General features: G+C 39.7%; 1 protein-coding gene across 1 annotated transcript in view; it reads right to left on the bottom strand.

The window, feature by feature from the left end:
* Nucleotides 1-19,679, bottom strand: part of ABCA13 (ATP binding cassette subfamily A member 13) — a 514,497-nt gene that overhangs the window by 230,791 nt on the left and 264,027 nt on the right. The window contains 2 exon segments of the mRNA XM_023226480.1: nt 3,522-3,627; nt 18,513-18,743. Of these exon segments, the coding sequence (XP_023082248.1) occupies nt 3,522-3,627; nt 18,513-18,743 (337 nt within the window).

The raw sequence follows: 19,679 nt of genomic DNA, 5'->3' as shown, positions 1-19,679 counted from the left end.
TTGTTGTTGTTGTTGTTGTTGTTGTTGTTGTTGTTGTTGTTGTTGTTGTTGTTGTTTGAGATGGAATCTTCCTCTGTTGCCCAGGCTGGAGTGCAGTGGCACAATATAGGCTCACTGCAACCTCCACCTCCGATGGTCAGAAGTTTGAGACCAGCCTGGCCAACATGGTGAAAACCCGTCTCTGCTAAAAATATGAACCCATTCTGGTTTTTTTCAGGCCACAATAAAATGAAATGGGACTTTAATAACAAAAAGGAATTTAGAAACTCACAAATATGTGGAAATCAACACAACCTAAATAAAAAATGAAAGAAATTAAAAGAGAAGTTAAAAAATACTTTGAGATGAATGAAAAATGAAGATACAACATATCAAAACTTACAGGATACAGCTGAAGCAACACTTAGATAAAAATTTATAGCAGTAAATGCTTATTATTATAAAAAACAGATCTCAAATTCATAATGCAAACTTCCACCCGAAGACACTGGAAAGGCAGAGCAAACTAAATATAAAGTAAGCAAAAGAAACAAAATAATAAAAATTAGAGCTGAATTTCATGAAATTGAAAGGAGAAAAATCAATAAAACCAAAAGCTGATTCTGTGAAAACATTACAAAAATTGACAACACTTCAGCTAGATTAACCAAGAAAACAGAGAAGACTCAAATTATTAGAAGTGGAAATGAAAGGTGAAACATCACTACAGACTTTTTTTTTTTTTTAGACAGAGTCTTGTTCTCTTGTCCAGGCTAGAGTACAGTGGCACAATCTAGGCTCACTGCAACCTCCACCTCCCAGGTCCAAGCAATTCTCTGCCTCAGCCTTCCAAGTAACTGAGATTACAGGCGCCTGCCACCATGCTAAGCTAATTTTTTGTATTTTTAGTGGAGACAGGGTTTCAACATGTTGGCCAGGCTGGTCTTGATCTCCTGACCTCATGATCCACCCAGCTTGGCCTCCCAAAGTGCTGGGATTACAGGCATGAGCCACTGCACCTGGCAAACATCACTACAGACTTTTAAAAAAATAAAAGAAATTATGACTGATTACTATGAACAATTGTACGCCAATAACATAAAATAGCATATTAACTGAAATGAAATGGACAGATTCCTGGAAAGACACAAAACACTGAAACTGATTTGAAAGAAATAAAGACAAACTAATAGCCCTACATCAATTAAACAATTGAATTAATAATAATAAAAAAACCTACCCACAAAGAAAAGCCCAAGCCCAGAAGCCTTCACTGGTGAATTCTACAAAACATTTAAAGAAAAGCTAATACCAATTATTCACAAACATGTCCAGAAAATAGAAGAGAAGGAATCACCTCTCAACTCATTCTATGAGGTGAAGATAACCATGATAACAGTACCAGACAAAGACATTGCAAGAAAAGAAAATTGCAGACCAATACCTGCCATAAAGATACAAAAATGTTCAACAAGATACTAGCACAATAAAATCCAGCAATATATGACATGACCAGGTAGAATTTATCCCAGGAATGCAATGTTGTGTTAACTACCAAAAATCAAAAATATACCATATAAATAAATACATAAACAAAAAACATATGATCATCTCACTAGATGCAGAGAAAGCATTTGGCAATATCCAACACCTTTCATGATTAAAAACACTCCACAACTAGGAATAGACAGAAACTTCTTCAACTTCATAAAGGGCATTTATGAAAATCTAGTTACCATTCCACTTAACTCACACAATTCTATAATTAGAAATTCTTCCAACTCTAGAAATAAAATCTGCCAAATTTTAATAATGTACAAAAAAATCTGAATATGGATTACTCCAAAGAAAATACACAAATGGCCATGAAGCCTATGAAAAGATATTCAACATCATTAACCATCAGTGAAATGTAAACAAAACCCACAATGAGATACACACTAAGGTGTGTGTCACATCCACTAAGGTGTCTATAATCAAAACAGCAGATAATAACAAAGGTTGGGAGAATGTGGAGAAATTAGAACCTTCATATACTAATGGTTGGAATGTAAGGTGTGATCACTTTAGATGACAGGGTAGCAGTTTCACAAATGATTGAAACATAATTCAGCAATTTCACTCCTAGGTATATGTGTAAGAGAAAACATATCCACAAAAAATGTGTATATAAATGTTTATAATAGTATATTTGCAATAGAAAAAAACTGGAAATAACCCCAAATGCCCATCAACTGGTGAATGGACAAACAAAAATGTGATATATTTATACAAAGAAATATTTGGTAACCAAAATAAATTGAGTACTGGCATGCTGTAACATGGATGAACCTCAAAAACATTGTGCTGAGTAAAAGAAGCTAGTCACAGAGGGCCACACATACTACGATTCCATGTATATAAATTGTCCAAAATAGGCACATCTATTAGAGATTGAAAGTACATTAGGGGTTGCATATGGCTGAAGGGATGGGGATTTTGAGGAGTGATTGCTAAGTGACACCATTTTTCAGAGTAATGAAAATGGTCTAAGGTTGATTGTGGTGATGAAGGCAGAACTCTGAAGCAACCAAAAGCCACTGAATGGTCCTGTTTAAATGAGTGAATTGTGTTGTGTGAATTATATCTCAATAAAACTGTGGGAAAGAAAAAGATATGCTTAACATAATCATTAGGCGAATGCAAATTAAAACCACGATGAGAAACTACTACACATCTATTTTAATGGCTAAATTGTATGTTTTTCAAATCTGATACTACTAAGAGCTAAAGAGGAAGTACAGCAATAGCAATTCCTACAGTTGTCAGGAGGATGCAATTTGGGAAACATCATAAAAGGTTATAACATATTTAATTCTAGTTATTTATTCATGAGTTCATGTGCCTGGCGGACTGAAATCTCTAAAGGAAGTCCTTAGATTTATCACCCTCCACATCCCTAGAGCTCAGCTCAGCGATCCTTGCTGAGTTGCTGCTAATAAATATGCCAGGAATTGGATTGAACTGGAGCTTCAGTCACACACCTAGACACCAAATCCAGATTCTGTTCAATCATTAAAGCCTATAAAGGAGGCTGCATACAAATGCTGAAGCCATGATTTGGTCCCAAATGGATAGAGTTTGCATGAAGGCAAAGCCCACATCCAGGGCTTTGTTAAGCGGTGCAAATCCATTACCAGAAGGGTGCCTGCACATAAGAGGCACACCACGCAGGTAGGCCAGATCAGTTAGTGATGAAAGTAAAAGAAGATGAATGGTGGTCATTACTCTAACTGTATACATTGAGAAATTTTTTATATACTAAGTCAAGTCCTGAAGAAAAGATAAATGTGTCCCATAAACACACAGTTGTTTTTTTTCAAGCCAAGATAAAACTCAAAGTTTTTTGCCTCTGACCTGTATTTACTTGCCCTCTCACTATACAGTCACATCTCCTCACTAACTTCAGAACCTTGCTATTCAATTTTTAAAACAAGGGATGTCGAATAAGGCTGGTGTCATTGTTCCTCCAGCAGAAATGCAGGAAGCCATTCTGTACTTACAGTAGCCAGGCAGATGTCCTGCAGGCCTGTGGTTCTGCAGCTCTGACTCAGTCCCCAGGGCAACGTGAGATTTCTTGTTGGAATCTTGCAAAAGCATCAAAAATACCTTTTGAAAAAAAAAAAAAACATGCATTACTTTATGTTTCCATGCACATTGCATTTCTTTTCTACTGCCTCAATTGCCTAATCTATTGTGACAACATACGCCAAACACACCCCATATGTTTCACTTAGTCATCCATTTAATTGGTATAACTCTAAGACTACCTAGGTCTCAGCAAAACAGGCTACCCATAGAATGCAAAGATGAATGAAACCTGGCTGTGAACTCCCAGACCCTCACAGGCTAGTGGAGGCTGGTCAAATGCATAGGCAGTAGTAGGCAGGGAGGGGACAGATAGTAACACAGTGTATGCAATTCAACTTAAGTTTGTGACTCACTGTACCAGCATCTTAAGAATTCAGAGGTGAATCAGACAATAAAATTGCAGTGCTCAGTTTACTTACAGTAGATGGGATCTCATGCATAAAAATCCCCGTTAAATGTGTGCTTTCCATGGGCTATGATATATGATGTCACTAAGGTAGTTAATTAAATAACTTGCTTGAAGTCACTTCTTGTTTAGTAGTGGAGGCAGAAGTCCAACCTCAATTTATTCAAAGCCAAAGACTATGACTAAAGTAGCAAAATTAAGGTGAGAAAGCAGAAGTGTGAGCCGACACAAAGGGAAATGAGGTGGGTTGGAGACATCGAGGCCCTTGAGCTTCACCTGGATCGCTGACAGGGATTTATGGAGTGACGGAAAGAGAATCTCTAAAATAAACACTGGGCAATGCACAAGTAGCATAAAAGTCAAGGAGACATAGCCTTACAGCAGCACAGTCCTAACTGCTGGAGCTCTACTCTTGGCAAGATGTGGGCCGGCTCTGTGTCTGCAGGCATAGGACTGCACCACCCAGAGTGTTGGCTGCCTTGTTGTATTAATAAAACAGAGATGATGATCACAGTATCTAACGTTGAGTAGATGATGGCTGTAAAGTGCCAGGCATAGACTCTGGAAGCATGTAGTAAGTCTTCTGTTATTCATGTGGTTAGCCAAGCTTTCCTGAACATCCTCTGTGGGCCATGCACCAAGCTAGGCACTGTGCATTGCCACTTTCTCCCTTGGCATCATCTGTGCAGGAGCTTCTATCACCCCTTCCTCTGCACATATCCATAGAGATATTGGTCCCTGGCCCTGGCCCCTCTCCAAGTGACTCCTGCTGGGCCAGTGTCACTGTCCATCCAGCTGGTACCTCCCACCCAATGCACTGGGTAGTGAAGTCCAATACCTGCATACACAGATATCAGCCCACACTGAGCACCCTGCCTCACTTTTGATTTCTCTACACAACCTCACCATTCTGATTCCTCTAAATAAGCAAAAAGGCACTGGCTGTCTAGATGTTCCTGAGGCGCTCCCAACCACAGGGAAAGATGGGTGAAAGCACCAGAAAGAAGCCATGAGCAAGCAAGCCTTCAGGAGAGGCATGCAATATCTCTGCACGTGGTTAATTAGCAAAATCCTACTGAGCAAAATCTGCAAGCATAGCACTAGTGAAAGGTCAGATGCAGCTACCTTCATGTGAAAGATAACCCTTTGTTGATTCCCAGTAAGTCTCCAAGGAAAAACTGCAAACCTCACTACTATTGCAAATAATAACATGAAGAATAATGATAAATAACATTTCTGAGTGTGCATCAGCCATGTGACCTTGGACAAATTATTTTACCACTCTATAACTTAGTTTCCTCACATGATAAATGGTAATAAATAAGACATATTATAGGATTGTTGCAAGCAGTAAATGCATTTATGTATAAAGTTATAAAAACGATGCCTGGCATGTAGCACGCTGGCAATGTCTGGTCTTAACAGTAGCTAGTTAAGGATGAGTAAATGTAGTAGGGTGTATGTGCTATGCTTCATCATGTAATTCTCAGATCAATCTGATGAGACAAGTACTATTATCCTTACTTAAGATGAGGGCATTGAGGCTTAGTGCAGTAAGTCTCCACCTAGTGCATTTATAGGGAATGAAATAGGAAACAATAGAAATAGTGAAAATCAAGACTTATTCATTGACTAAAGATTTTCCTTTACATCTTATTCTAAATAGAATTTTCATTTAATGGTCATGTTTAACTATGATTATATGAAGCATACCTTGATAACTAAGGAATTATTGATAACACTATTCACCTGTCCTTTTTAAATTTTCCTTTTCTAACCCCTCTCATAAAAGGCCAAAGTTGCATGTGGTGGGGTGGAGGGTGTGTGGGTGTGTGTGTGAGTGGGTGTGTGCAAACATGTGTGAATCTGTATGCACATGTTTGAATGCACACATTTGTGTGGGTGTGTGTTGGAGGAGGAAACAGAATAAGGACAGAATTTTTGCCCTCAGTGATCTCACAGATCAGCAGGAAATACAATCAATTATGGTATGGCACTAAGTATCTGGGTACAATGTGTCTGAAAATTCTGGAACGTTGCCTGTGAATAGTGAAAGGCAAGCCTAAGACAATCAGAATTTTATGAGTGCCATCAAGTAGCAGCTTACCTTAATTACAGGCACGCCGTCAAGGAGGTTCTGAGAATTTGACAAAATGTCAAAGCCCAGTTAACAGAGAGGGCCAATAAAGGTTACTCTTTTCAAAAGCAATATGACTTTGATCACTGTAATCAAAGATTTAGAGTCTTGATGGTAGACTTTGCCTTTGTTATTTTGCACTATAATTCTCACACTGAATCACACAGTTAGACAACAGTTGTAAAACTCCCCTTGGCAAGTATTTCAGGTAACCCTAGCATTCAGAATAGAACATTACCTAGGGATTTAATGAAAGAAAACTTATAAGAAGGCTCCTAACATTTCACTGACTTCTAGACATAGTACTTCCACATTATATCATTTTACAGTAAGTCCTCACTCAGCATCATCAGTAAGTTACTGGTCACAATGGCAACTTTAAGCAAAAGGACATACAGCAGGTCCTCAAACAATGTCATCTCATTTAATGCCATTTTGCTATAACGTTGATGAGGGAAAAAAATTGTTTTGCTTAAATTTTTCGTTTCCAGGAACCCATCAACAATGTTAACTGAGGACTCACTATATTCCTTCTTATCTGATACATACTTTCCAACAATATTTAAATCACTATTTCTACTGAAAGGCATTCTTCGGGTTTTTTAAAGTAATTCAAATAAAGAAACTTAAACTCTGTTTCATCTCAACAATTATGAGGAGACGCAAAATACTGCAAAAATATTCTCACTGAGATTATAAAAGTCTTGGTCAAAACATATAAACAATCCTCCAAAAGAGATAGAAATAAAGGTTAAGCAACTGCACAGGAAGTTATCTGAATGCAGGCTAAACATCTAATGTCCTGGCTACACTTTCCAGTTTAAGAAGACTGCTGCATTTGTGCATTTAGTATGGAATGACATTACTTATACATATGTCTTCCTCCTCTTTTGGTGGTATTTTCCATCATTGTAACTGAACATAGGCCATAGGCCAATTCAAATGGACCAAATAAGACCTACACCTTCCGACTTTCATACAAAAGAAGTAGAATATTGTTTTCAATCTTATCTAATGTTTTGAATTTCACTGAAATTACAAGCTTCTCAAGTCAAAGGACAATCAAGTTGGTCAAACTACTCATTAATTTTTAGGTAAATTCATCACACAAAGTAAATAAGAATAAAATAAGAAATGATGAAATTAAGTCTCAAGGACACTAACTAGCATGAAAGTAATTTAAAATGCAACAAAAATATGGCTTTAAAAGCAATGCCTATGGCGTATCTACTCTTTCTTTTCAAGCGACAGTAAATTCAAAAAAGTTTTGGGATTCTTCATTTGAGGATCTACGTCTCCTTAATTTAAAAGAGCTTCGAGGTCTAGGCATTTATGACAGCCCAGTGTCATCTCTACACTGATTGTGCTATCAATCCCTCAGCCATGAATCCTATGCCCCATCCTTTTGGGTTCTCTGTTTAAAGGGTATTGTCAAGCAGCATGAGACGCCAGATATGATCTACACTTAAAGTGTCAGTTTGATGGATTGTGTCCTGGAGATGGTCAGTGCAAGGTATTTTTTGCTTAGATGCTAGAGAAATTTATGAAGCTCACCAAATTTTTGTAAGACAAGGACAATGGAACCCAGCTGAGTGATGACTTGAGCAGAGGAAGAATTACCAAACTTGACCTACATGTAACATAAGAGGTACTCTTTCCGTTTCCCCAAAGCAATTGTTTTTTAAAGAAGCAGAAGATGAAAACACATGGACAATTTAGATGATAAGAAACACTAGAGGTACTAGCAATTGCTCTCTAAATATGGGACCTTGGGCAGGGCTGTCCCCTAACATGCTAACATAATGCATGCAGCAAGATTTGTTATTTTACAGGAGCTTGTATGATTTCCTATCACTGCTGTAACAAATTACCACAAATGTGGTGGCTTAAGACAATGTATTTAGTATCTTACAGTTCTGGGGGTCAGAAGCCTGATATAGGCCTTATTGGGCTAAAATCAAGAGAGAATACACTCCCTGGACTTTCCCAGCTTCTAGTGGCTGCCAATATTGTTTGGTCAATGGCCCCAGCCTCCATCTTTAAAGTTCATCTCTCCAACTGCAGCCTCATCATAACATCACCTTCATCCTCTCTGACTTCCTCAATCCCCCTTAGATGTGTCCTTTTGATTACATCAAGTCCACCCAGATAATTTGAGGTATCTCCTGTCACAGTCCCATATGGGTAACATTTACAGGCTTCAGTGATAAGGACATGGACATTGCTGGGGGACCATTATCTAGCCTATCCTAGAACTATCACACCGTCAACACACCTTTGAAACAAGGGCTGTTGATTTGAGGTGTCCCTGGAGACTACAGAACAGTAGAAGTTGGAAAGTAGTGTAGAAAATTTTAGAGTCCAACACAAAATGAAAAAAAAATCCAGTTTCTGATTTTTGGTCAACTCATTATCTTTTTGGTCTCTCAGTTTGCTTATTCGTACAAGGGGAAGATTAAAAGACATAAGTTATAAAAGGTCAATTATAGTTCACACTCAGGTTCTGTGACATCCTACAAGACCTTGTTTTAAACAGAATGCAAAGAATGGGTCACAGCACTCCAGTGGAAGGGCTGATAGCACAGTCAGTGTTTACAAGACACCAGGCTGTCTGCATAAATGCTTAGACCCTGAGGCTGCTCTGAGGTAAGAGGACCTTAGCCCACAAATGTAGAATCCTCAAAATACTGAATGTATTGTTCTTTAGGAAAAAAAAAAAAGAAAACAACAATAACAAACAGGATGTCACATAAAAGAAAAAGGAAACAACTTCTCAAAAATTACCTGTTTATCTTCCTTCTTTCCTTTCCCTTTTTTTTTTTTCTTTTCTTTTTTTTTTTTTTTTTGGAAGGAAGACACCAGTTTAGGGTTTGGGGCCAATACAAAGTGGCAGCTGGAGTGGGGCAGGTTCCCACAAGAGGGCATGTGACCAGAGCAGCAAGCAGCGTGGAGGCCTTGGAAGATGAGCTGCACACAGGAGGACTGAGGGAAAAGGTAGCATAGGAATGAGTAAGTTGAGTTTCTTGGTATCAGAGAAGGACGGTACCAGTAAGGCAAGAGGAAACACTAAATGAATGCTACGTAATTGGATTGGAATTGGAGATGCCATGTGGAGTTGAACTCCTAGTTTTCTATTTATGGGCAGAAAGAGAAGCAAAAATAGAGGTGGATCTTTTACTTTATCCATGAGGGAACCTCAGAGCAGCAACACCCCAGCCATCATGAATATATTGAGCAGCCAGGATTTCTTGGAGAAATGGCTGATTCTAGAGCCAGGGCTGGGAAAGAATGGTAATCCTAGAACATCTTGTTTTGTCAGGAAGCAGGAAAATGCTCAAAGAGTAGGAGGCGTGAGTTAAAAGGCACAAAAACCAGCGTGAAGGACCTCCCACTGGCTCAACTTGGTATGACATGAGCCTCAAAGTAAATAATGACTCTACTGAATTGTAACTCATTGAGTAGAATAGGATGCTATGAGTGGCTCCTGATATAAATAGGTCAATGGAGTAAAGAGAGAATTCTTTCTTACTGGACAATGCCAACTAAAACACATAGAAGGAATGATGGAATTAGAAAAATTACCACTTGGCAAGTGCCAGAGTAATAATTTTTAATTCTGGCAATGAACATTAGAAGATGCTGCAACAGGTGGGTGAGAAAAGTGGAATTTAGAGAGTCTCAAAATATATCCTCAAGAAAAAAAAAGAGAGAGAAAAGGAAATTAACTTAAGAGTGGGAAAGCCTGGCAGATACCACTTTCCACTTTACCTGGGATAAAATGTCACCCCACTAGCCATGGCGCAGATCAGCCTTGTGCAGCAGGCAGCTAGGAGCAGTAGGGCACAGCATCACCCCTGGAGTATGCCAGCTAAAAATGCATAACCTGACCAATCACAGCAAAATAGGACAAACTCACATTGAGGCTCACTGTGCAAAATACGTGCTCTGGACTGTTCAAAAATAGTGAGGTCATGAAAGTCAAGGAAACCAAGGAATCCTTACAGATTGACAGTGACTAAAGAGGCACGCAGCTGAGTGCAGCTGGTGATCCTGGACTGGATCTTTTTGCTCTTAGGGACATGAGGGGCACAACTGAAACTTAAATGGGCAAAGATTGTACAGGAATTCTTTTTTCTTAAAAATCATTCTTAAAAAAAAGTCAAAAAAAAAAATAAAAAACGATCAAGCCCTACATCTGAGGCCCAGGCTTGACCTCTTAATGCTGCGTAGGATGGGGCAGCCGAGTTCATGCACCCGAGGAACTAGCATCCAGAACCTCCTTGGCAAAGGTACAAAGGGAACCCACTAATCGTATTTAGCAAGCTGGAAGGAAAGAAACTTCCCATCTCAGGCAGGCTCACCAACCTTTCTAAAACATTACTAAAAACTTCAAAATTATTTTAAAAAACACACTGCAAAAATTTACTCTGTTTGCATTATGCCAGAAAGTTTTGTCTTGGCTTCAGAGATTGCTGCAAATATATTCCATAGGCAAAGCTCTAAGTCTTCTAGCTCTGTATGATCCCATCCCACACAAAGTAAACATTGTAACTTGCCAGTATTGTCCTTAGGTCCAAGCATTGGAGTAGAAAGTACAGATGCCTTAATGAAACTGGTAACTATCGTGATTCCATTTTAAATCTTAATTTCACTAGCTTGTAGTAAAGTTTTGGAGATAATAATTTATAGTAAGTATATTGCAATTTAGAAATAAAATATGCTTTCTAGCTGAAGAGCTAAACTGGAGAGTTAATTGGCAGGTCCTCCTCACTCCTGTTAAGTCATCAGGCAAAATGCAGATGAAGGAAGAGAAAAGCAGCCTCAGTGTTACAACAGCCATGCTAACTCTGGATCAATAACAGACATGAGAAAGGAAAGTCAATGCCCGCCAAGTGTGAAGAGACAAAATTGGTTGAGATAGACATTTTATAGCCTCTACCAAACAAAAGAAGGTTCTCCAAAAGCCCCAATCTTTTTCCAGTTTTAGATACCTTTCTCAAACAGCTCTAAATATACTGTTTATATTTTGTTAGCTCTCATATACATTGTATATATTCCAGATTCTTTGTCCATGGTTGCCCTTAGATAATTTCTTTCTTAGCATCTGTGTGTGTGAGAGATGTGGAAAAAGAGAGATATGTAAAATCTAGTAAATCAATATTTACTTACGACCTATTATGTGCAAAGCACATACTAAATGTAGAAAGTAGAAATTACTGTAAGCAATTGAAGAAACACGTGCTACATCTCCAAAGTAATTGAACAACTTGTTCTGTTGCTCCTCCCTGACTTATGAGGAGTTCTTGCTGTTCTGGGGGTGACTAACAGCAAGAACATGAATCTTGAATTTAAAAAATTGCAGAGGCAGGTTACATGGAAGAATTATTCTTTTCAGAAGGTGGTGGGGATGAAACTCCTCTGTACTTTGATTGGAGTGGTGGTTCTACAACTCTATACATTTGTCAAACTTGTAGTGGATTTTACTGTAGGAATTTTACATATGAAGGACATAAACATATATTTTTTAAGAAATGAAGGCAAAGAGGAGAAAGACTGAGATATTTCTGAAAGGAATATGAATGGGTAAAGTACAAATAAAAATATTTTGTAACAGAAAGGTGACTATTAAACAGAAATAGAGATATTTAAGGACTATAGCATAATATGGTTTGGATCTGTGTCACCATCCAAATCTCATGTCAAATTGCAATCCCCAATGTCCAAGGTAGGGCCTGGTGGGAGGTGACTGGATCATGGGGGTGGAGTTTTCATGAATGGTTTAGCCCCATCCCCCTTTGGTAGTGTATAGCGAGTGAGTGAGTTCTTGTGAGATCTGGTTGTTTAAAAGTGTGTGACACCTCCCTACTCTCTCCCCGTCCTGTTCCTGCCATGTAAGACGCCTGCTCCCTCTTTGCCTTCCACCTTCCATCCCCAGAAGCAGATGCTGCTATGCTTCCTGTACAGCCTGCAGAACCTTAAGCTGAGTAAACCTCTTTTCTTTATAAATTACCCAGTCTCAGGTATTTCTTTACAGCAATGTAAGAATGGACTAATACATAGCATAAAAAGAATTTTTAAAAGTTATTCTATAATGCAAGGTATACTGTAACATTAAAATATAGACAGATTAAAATACAACAATGTCTAATCTGAAAATACACCACTGCACATGTGTTTTGGATATAAATAGTAGAAAAGTATTGATCAGTCCTCATATTTATGCCACAGTCTAGCAATATGTAACCTGCACTCAGTGTTAATCATACGATTAGACCTAAACAAAAACTGTGTGTGGAAGATAGGGAAGATAAACCTACTGTAGGGAGGAGAAAAATGAAGTTAACAAAGAGTTCTTAAAACTCAACAATAAGAAAACAAGCAGCCCAATTTTTAAAAAGTGGGCCAGAGACCTAAACAGACACCTCACTAAAGAGTATATTCAAATGGCAAATAAGAAAATGAAAAGTTGCTCCACATCATATGTCATCAGGAAAATGCAAATTAAAGCAGCAGTGAGATACCTCTACGCACCTATTAGAATGGTAATAATCCAGAACCCTAACAGCACCAAATGTTGGCAAGAATATGGAATAACAGAAGCTTCCATTCATTGCTGGTGGAAAGGCAAAATGGTGCAGGTACTTTGGATGACAGTTTGGCAGTTTCTTACAAAACTAAAGACACTCTTACCATATGATACAGCAATTGTAGTCTTAGGTATTTACCCAAGTAAGCTGAAAGCTTACGTCCACACAAAAATCTGCACACAGATATTTATAGCAGTTTTGTTCGTGATTGCTAAACCTTGGAAGCAACCAAGATGTCTTTCAGTAGGTAAACAGATAAATAAACTATGGTACATTCAGCCACTGGAATATTATTCAGTGGTACAATGAAATAAGCTATCAAGCCATTAAAAGACACAGAGAAAATTTAAATCCATGTTACTAAGATAAAGAAACCAAATTGAAAAGGCTACAAGGGTTGTATGATTCCCAACTCTGCAACATTCTGGAAAACGTAAAACTACAATGACAGTAAAAATATCAGTGGCTGGGGCTGAGGGCAGGAAGGAATGACTAGGCAGAGCACAAGAGATTTTTAGGGCAGAAACTGTTCCATATCATACTATAATGGCAGATCCATGGAATTATACATTCATCCAAACCCACAGAACGTACAACAGCAAGAGTGAAGCCCAGTGGGCTGGACGGTGATGTGTCCATGTCGGTTCATCAATTGTAACACATGAGCCATTCTGCAGGGATGTTGATAGTGGAGGAGGCTGGGGGCAAGGGAGGTAGAGGGACACAGAATGCACAAATTGTGCAATTTTGCAATTGAGCACAACTTGTGCTCAATTTTGCTGAGAATCTAAAACTGCTCTTTAAAAAGTTTTTGAAATTAAAATAAATGTGGTGCAGCCTAAGTGATTTGTTCAGGTTGCCCCTGACAGGAAGTGATGCAACATAAATGCAAGTGTCAATGTTCTTGTCCTGACTCCCAGGCCCTTACCATGGCAACCATGGGTTGAAGAAGATACGGGGCAGCAGGCCAGTTAGGAAATCCTAAATGTGACTGAAAGGCACTGGGTTTCTTTTGAAATGATGAAAAGATTGAGGCACATGAAAAAAAAAGCATCTAGGACACAAATGTGTGTTATCATTTTGGGACTCTGTCATTTGACCACGTCACAGATCTTCAGGGTTATCCCCGTGAACCCAGTAATCGCACTTCTGGGAATCAGTCTATGGAGAAGCTGGAGGACCCTGTTCTTCGGTCTTGTATGGTCTCAATGGCAAAATCAAAACTCTGGAAACAACCAAAGTGCCTTAAAGCAGGGAGGAGAGGAACTACATAAGGACACATTTTTATAAAAGAAATTATGTCACCATGAACATCATGACTATAGGAAAAATAAAAACTGTTCAAGATAAATATTGTGAAATGGGTAACTCAGGACTATAGGAAAAATTAAAACTGTTCAAAACAAATATTGTGAAATGGGTAACTCTTGTTTAAAAAAAAAAAAAAAAGGTATATGCAGTGAGATTTCAAGACTGGTTTAGAATTCGGGGCATGGAAGGGCCGAAGTACAGCAAGCTCTTAACAGGCCCAAGCTCTGTAGAGATGAGAGTGGGGAAAGGGCAGACATCAGAAAGAGAAGCACGGACATGGGTCTGGGGGAAGTGGGAGGCTGGGCCTGTGGCCGGTGGGTGAGGAAGCAAAAGGGAGCAGCCTCTAAACCCCAAGACACACCCAGGTTGCAGCTCCAGCCTTATCCTCTGTGAGTGCCTGCAGGAGGCTTTTTTTGGTCCCAGGGCACTCCCCGGCTGGGGCTCCTCCCAGGGCATCTCATGCAAGTCCCTATCAAGCGGAACGAATGTCGTCTGTCTGTGTGTCACGCGCTGCACTAGAAGTTTCTTCCCTTCAACCCTATGTTGTGGCTCCTTCCACGATTCCCAACCTACAGGTAAGGGTGCCAAGGTAGGGGAGTCATTCTGCAGTGAGAGAGCACCATGCATGATGAAGAATGCAGAGCACTCCCCGTGGCCCTACAGACTCTGTCCAGGCCCAGCTCTCTCAGCACCCCAGAGGGTGCAGGAGAAAACATGGAAATCCCAGTTTCTATTCCTAGGTGGAACCTATCAGACATAAAGAATTCCTTATATTTAAGACTGGTAGGAGTAATGGTGGCCTCTGTGGCCACAGTGACAGTTCTTTAAGTTCCAACAGGTTGAAGCTTTGTAGAGGCCTAAGTAGATTTTTACATTGATTTATCTAGTTTTTACTAAAATAACACTTATAAAGGAGATAGTGGCTTTAAAAGATTCTGCAGATAATATGAGTAACACAAGCACAGCAAACACGAAACAGCACAGCTGACACTTTCTTACTTCTGTGGGCTCTTCATTTTGGTCTCAGATGTAACTAAGAACTCAGACAGACATAAAAATTAGGGAGGAAAGCAGGATGTAGGCAGGAAGGAGGAAGGGAAGCAAAAAGAGAGAGGTAGGGAAGGAAGGCAGGAGGGAAGGGAATTACTAAGAAGAATACTGATGAATCTTATTTACATGTTCTATGGTTATGAATAAGCCTCTCCCTAAATGTACGTTTTACCTTGAGATATTATTGATCGGTCATATACGCCACAATAATTAACAAAACATTTTAAAGCTAAGCATCTACCCAGGACATAAAGGCTCACCTCACCAGTTTTTTTTTTTTTTTTTTTCTGTGATGTTTAAATTCATAAAATATTCAAGCAAAATGTTCCACAAAATTTCACTCTTCTTAATAATAAAAATTAAGAGTATTACCAAGGTTTTCTCTTTTATTAGCAACAAGCAAAATGCCACTTATGTAAAGGGAACACCCACTCTTCCTGTCGCATGTGTTCAATTGCAAATCAGTAAATATATTGGAGGTGAACACTCATTATTTCACTGATAAGTGTGCTTGGTCCATATTCCCACAGGGTCTTCCTCCCTGCCCTGAGAGTCCACTGAGCTTATGAATATGTTCAATTTATCTATACAAGATGCCATACAACTAGTAAACAACAGGATTAACCTGGTGAATGATTAGAGAGACAGACACGAACATAACAAGTCTGGGCTTTTTTGACAATTTCTCTTTATAATCCAAAAAAATATTATTTTATTTTTCTTTTCCAAGTGACCCAGGATGGCAAAACTACCCTCTGGAAGCAGCACCTCCTTCTGTCTGTAGGGAAACTGACTCATGCCAGCTGACAGCTCTCAACTATTCAAACGATTAGCTTCCAATATCATATTTGGACTTGTTATTCACATTTAAGAAGACAGTGACAACTGTGGTGCCTGACATAGCTGCATTCAAGTACGGTGCTTTAGTTGGCGGCAGGTCTGTAAACCTACATCTGACTCATGCAATCTGGGGAAAAGAGGCTTAGGAAATTCACTCTTGTTCTACATTGGCCCAGGGAAGACTGCTGTCTCCCAAAAATTCCTGGAGGAAAGGTATCTTTTGGGGGTATAAATGTTATTTAATTCTGTGGTAACTCCAAAGCTACGGCAGCAACGTCTCATGCAATCCCACTATAAGTGAGAAAAGCCATTACCATTTTTGACAGATTTGTTCCAGGAATTTAACTGTTATTGTTACTCCTTGGGAAACCATGCAAACTGTTCAGATTTTTCCATTTTAAAGATCAAAAGCCTGGTGCCAGATGCAGTGGCATATACCTATAGTCTCAGCTACTTGGGAAACTAAAGTGGGAGGATCTCTTGAGCCCAGGAGTTCCAGACCAGCCTTAGCAACACAGTGAAACCCTGAACATATATATATGCTTTATTAAATATGTGTATTATATGTAATATATGTATATTATATGTTATATATGTATATTATGTGTAATATATGTATTATTTTATTAAATAATAAAATATTATTTATTTCATGTTAAAATATAGCTGGATGAGTCTTTTGAAAAGTCCAGCACATCATTCATCTAAAAAACAGTTATTAAGCAAACACGAGTGCCAGCAACTGTCCTGGGCACTGCTGGTACAGAGGTGGGCAGAAAAGATACAAGCATTGACAGATCTCAGCTTCCATGGGAGAGACAGAGATGCATGCATAATAAGTTGGGAGAATTGTCATGAAGAAAAGCTTCAGAGTGCAGTGAGGGCGGGTGGGGGGAACATGGAACAGAATTGATGCTGAGGAATCGGAATCCGCTGCAGAGGCGCCGTTCATGTCAAGACTTGAAGAATGAAAATAGGAGACAGCCAGACAAGAAAAGATGCAGTGATCGCATCCTTTGGCTTTAGAAAACAGCTCATATTCATCATGTGTGTTTATTAGGCTGCTTTTTGTTTGTCTCTTGCACTCTAACTTGCTCTGTTAAAACGCAGTGGGAATTGATGGACTCCAGTTCTGATGATGCATGGAATACAGAACGTCAAACACAAAGGCATGCGCTCATTTAGAGAACTTGACTAACTATCAGAAACCCTAGGTCTAAGCAGAGCTCACCATTTATGACCTTCATGATTTGAGGTAAAGAAGTTAGCCTATGTGAGCCTCAGCTTACTCAATCTTAAAATACGGATAATAAGTTACAGAGTTTTTGGGGAACCAAATACATTCTATGTATAAAAGCATTTTTGTATTTTTTTTTATGTTTCACAATCTTTTATGACTATTTATTCCAGACAAAACTTGTGATGGGGGCTATCTACTTGGGACCACATTGATTTATCACACAAAAGATTGCCTTTCCTTCTGCATCACTAACCCAAGGAATCAATTCCAAAACACAACTGAATGTTCAGACTTTGACTTTGCAAATTTTTAAAAATTTTAACTTGCAGCACTTGATTTTTTAAAAATCTGCAACATTTTATATAAATAATAGTAATGCAAAATTAAGGCTCAAATACTGCCCACAAAGAGAGCCAACTCAAGAACCCCAAACAAGGCTTGCCTTACGTTGGGTCACACAACACAGCAACGTTCTCCTGGAGGAAACGCCTATTTCTGCCTGTCGTTAAGTGTACTCTATGAAGAACCTACATGGAGTAGTCTCATCCACCTCAGATCCAGGTAGAGAAAAGTGGGACCTGGGGGATAGGAGCTCACCAGGCGTCTGCAGTGTTCCCGTGCTAAACCCGCTCACATTACGGATACCCAGCATGGGGCCAGAGGCTTCCAGACAGAAGCAGAAAGAGGAGGGCAACTCTACATGAAGAATTACAACCAGCAATCATCCACTACTGACAACTGTTTAAACACCTCATGATTCTGAATTAAAGACACCAAGCTTCTTAACTATAAGAATGCTAAAAGAGGCCGGGCGCAGTGGCTCATGCCTGTAATCCCAACACTTTGGGAGGCCGAGGCAGGTGGATCACGAGGTCAGGAGTTCGAGACCATCCTGGCTAACACAGTGAAACCCCATCTCTACTAAAAATACAAAAAAATTAGCCGGGTGTGGTGGTGGGCACCTGCAGTCCCAGCTTCTCAGGAGGCTGAGGCAGGAGAATGGCGTGAACCCGGGAAGCAAAGCTTGCAGTGAACCGAGATCGCACCACTGCACTCCAGCCTGGGTGACAGTGCCAGACTCCTTCTCAAAAAAAAATAAATAAAAGAAAGAAAGAATGCTAAAAGAATGCCACTTCACTTAAAGGACAATCGTCACCTGTCAAGTGTGTTAAGTTCAGTTATTGGTGTCTACTATGCTACCAATCAGAACCCAAATGTAAATAAAAGTGTACACTTTTCTCCATCCCCTCCCCTTTACCCACATCTCTTCATTTAATGTGGAATGGCAAAAAAAGCATAAATAATTAAAGCATGCTTCAGTTTTCTCAGTACCTCTTCTAAGGTGGTGTCTGAGATCCCATAGCCCGTCAGGTGCAGCTGACGCATGTTCTCATCCAGGGCCTGGAGGAGCCCTTTGAAGCAGGCCTTGTCTGCGTCCTTTGGAATGGCGTAGGTCAGTTCACTTCCACTGCTGTCTTTGAGAAATGCTTGTGGAATATAGATCTTTATCAGGGATGTAACACGAGCCATGTCTTCCAGATCATGGGCCTCCAGAACAGAAAGCTATCCATTAAAAAAAGGAAAAACGAAACCAGTAAGGAATGTTAATCCATATATACATAAATTGATTTCATGTATATCCATAAGCAAATTATTTCAAAACTCCATTTCAAAGCTTAAATGAAATATCACATTAAGCAATAAGCAACTCCATGACATCTTGTATTTTTTTCTTTCTTTTTAAAAAATATAAATCTGCAGTGATAAACCTGGTGAGGTCACACCCATAATGCCCCCTAACATGCCCATCTTAGCTACTGGGCATGGCATGGCCAGCCTCCAGGGGTTTGCATTCATGAAGTGCCCCCCATCCCTTGGGAGGGCCACAAAGAGATCCTGGGCCTAGCATTGAACAGCAGAAAACTGGGTTGAAGGGAATCTTAAAAGGGAGACAAGAATTCTCAGTCAAAGAAGAAAGGAGCCACCTGGGGATGATGACGTTCATGCAATTCAGCATGAATGTCAAACAGGAAGCAAACAGGAACCTTGAGTCAGAGGTGAGGGAAGACTTGTCATGGGCCACCAAGGGTCAAATACAGTCATCAAGAATGGAGAGGTGACTTCCCACACACCCTGAATCCCAGACACAGAGTCACTGCTGCCTGCCCCCAGTTGACACAGTTAATGATGACTACAGAAGTGACACAGGTTTGGCCTCCCAGGCCAGACTCCACTTGCTCTATCCCCTCACTACTCTCTTGTATTCTGGCAAAGTTTTAGCCTCCAGGAGGGGAATATCATTGTCAAAAAAATATTTCTAGGTCAGGCACAGTGGCTCACGCCTGCAATCCCAACACATTGGGAGGCCGAGGTTGGTGGATCACCTGAGGTCAGGAGTTCCAGACCAGCCTGGCCAATATGGTAAAACACTATCTCTACTAAAAACATGAAAATTGGCCAGGCCTGGTGGCATGTGCCTGTAGTCCCAGCTATTCAGGA

This window comes from Piliocolobus tephrosceles, chromosome 8 (assembly GCF_002776525.5).
Source record: "Piliocolobus tephrosceles isolate RC106 chromosome 8, ASM277652v3, whole genome shotgun sequence".
Taxonomy (NCBI): Eukaryota; Metazoa; Chordata; class Mammalia; order Primates; family Cercopithecidae; genus Piliocolobus; species Piliocolobus tephrosceles.
The sequence above is the reverse complement of the archived record's forward strand: the minus strand, read 5'-3'. Positions and strand labels throughout refer to the sequence as shown.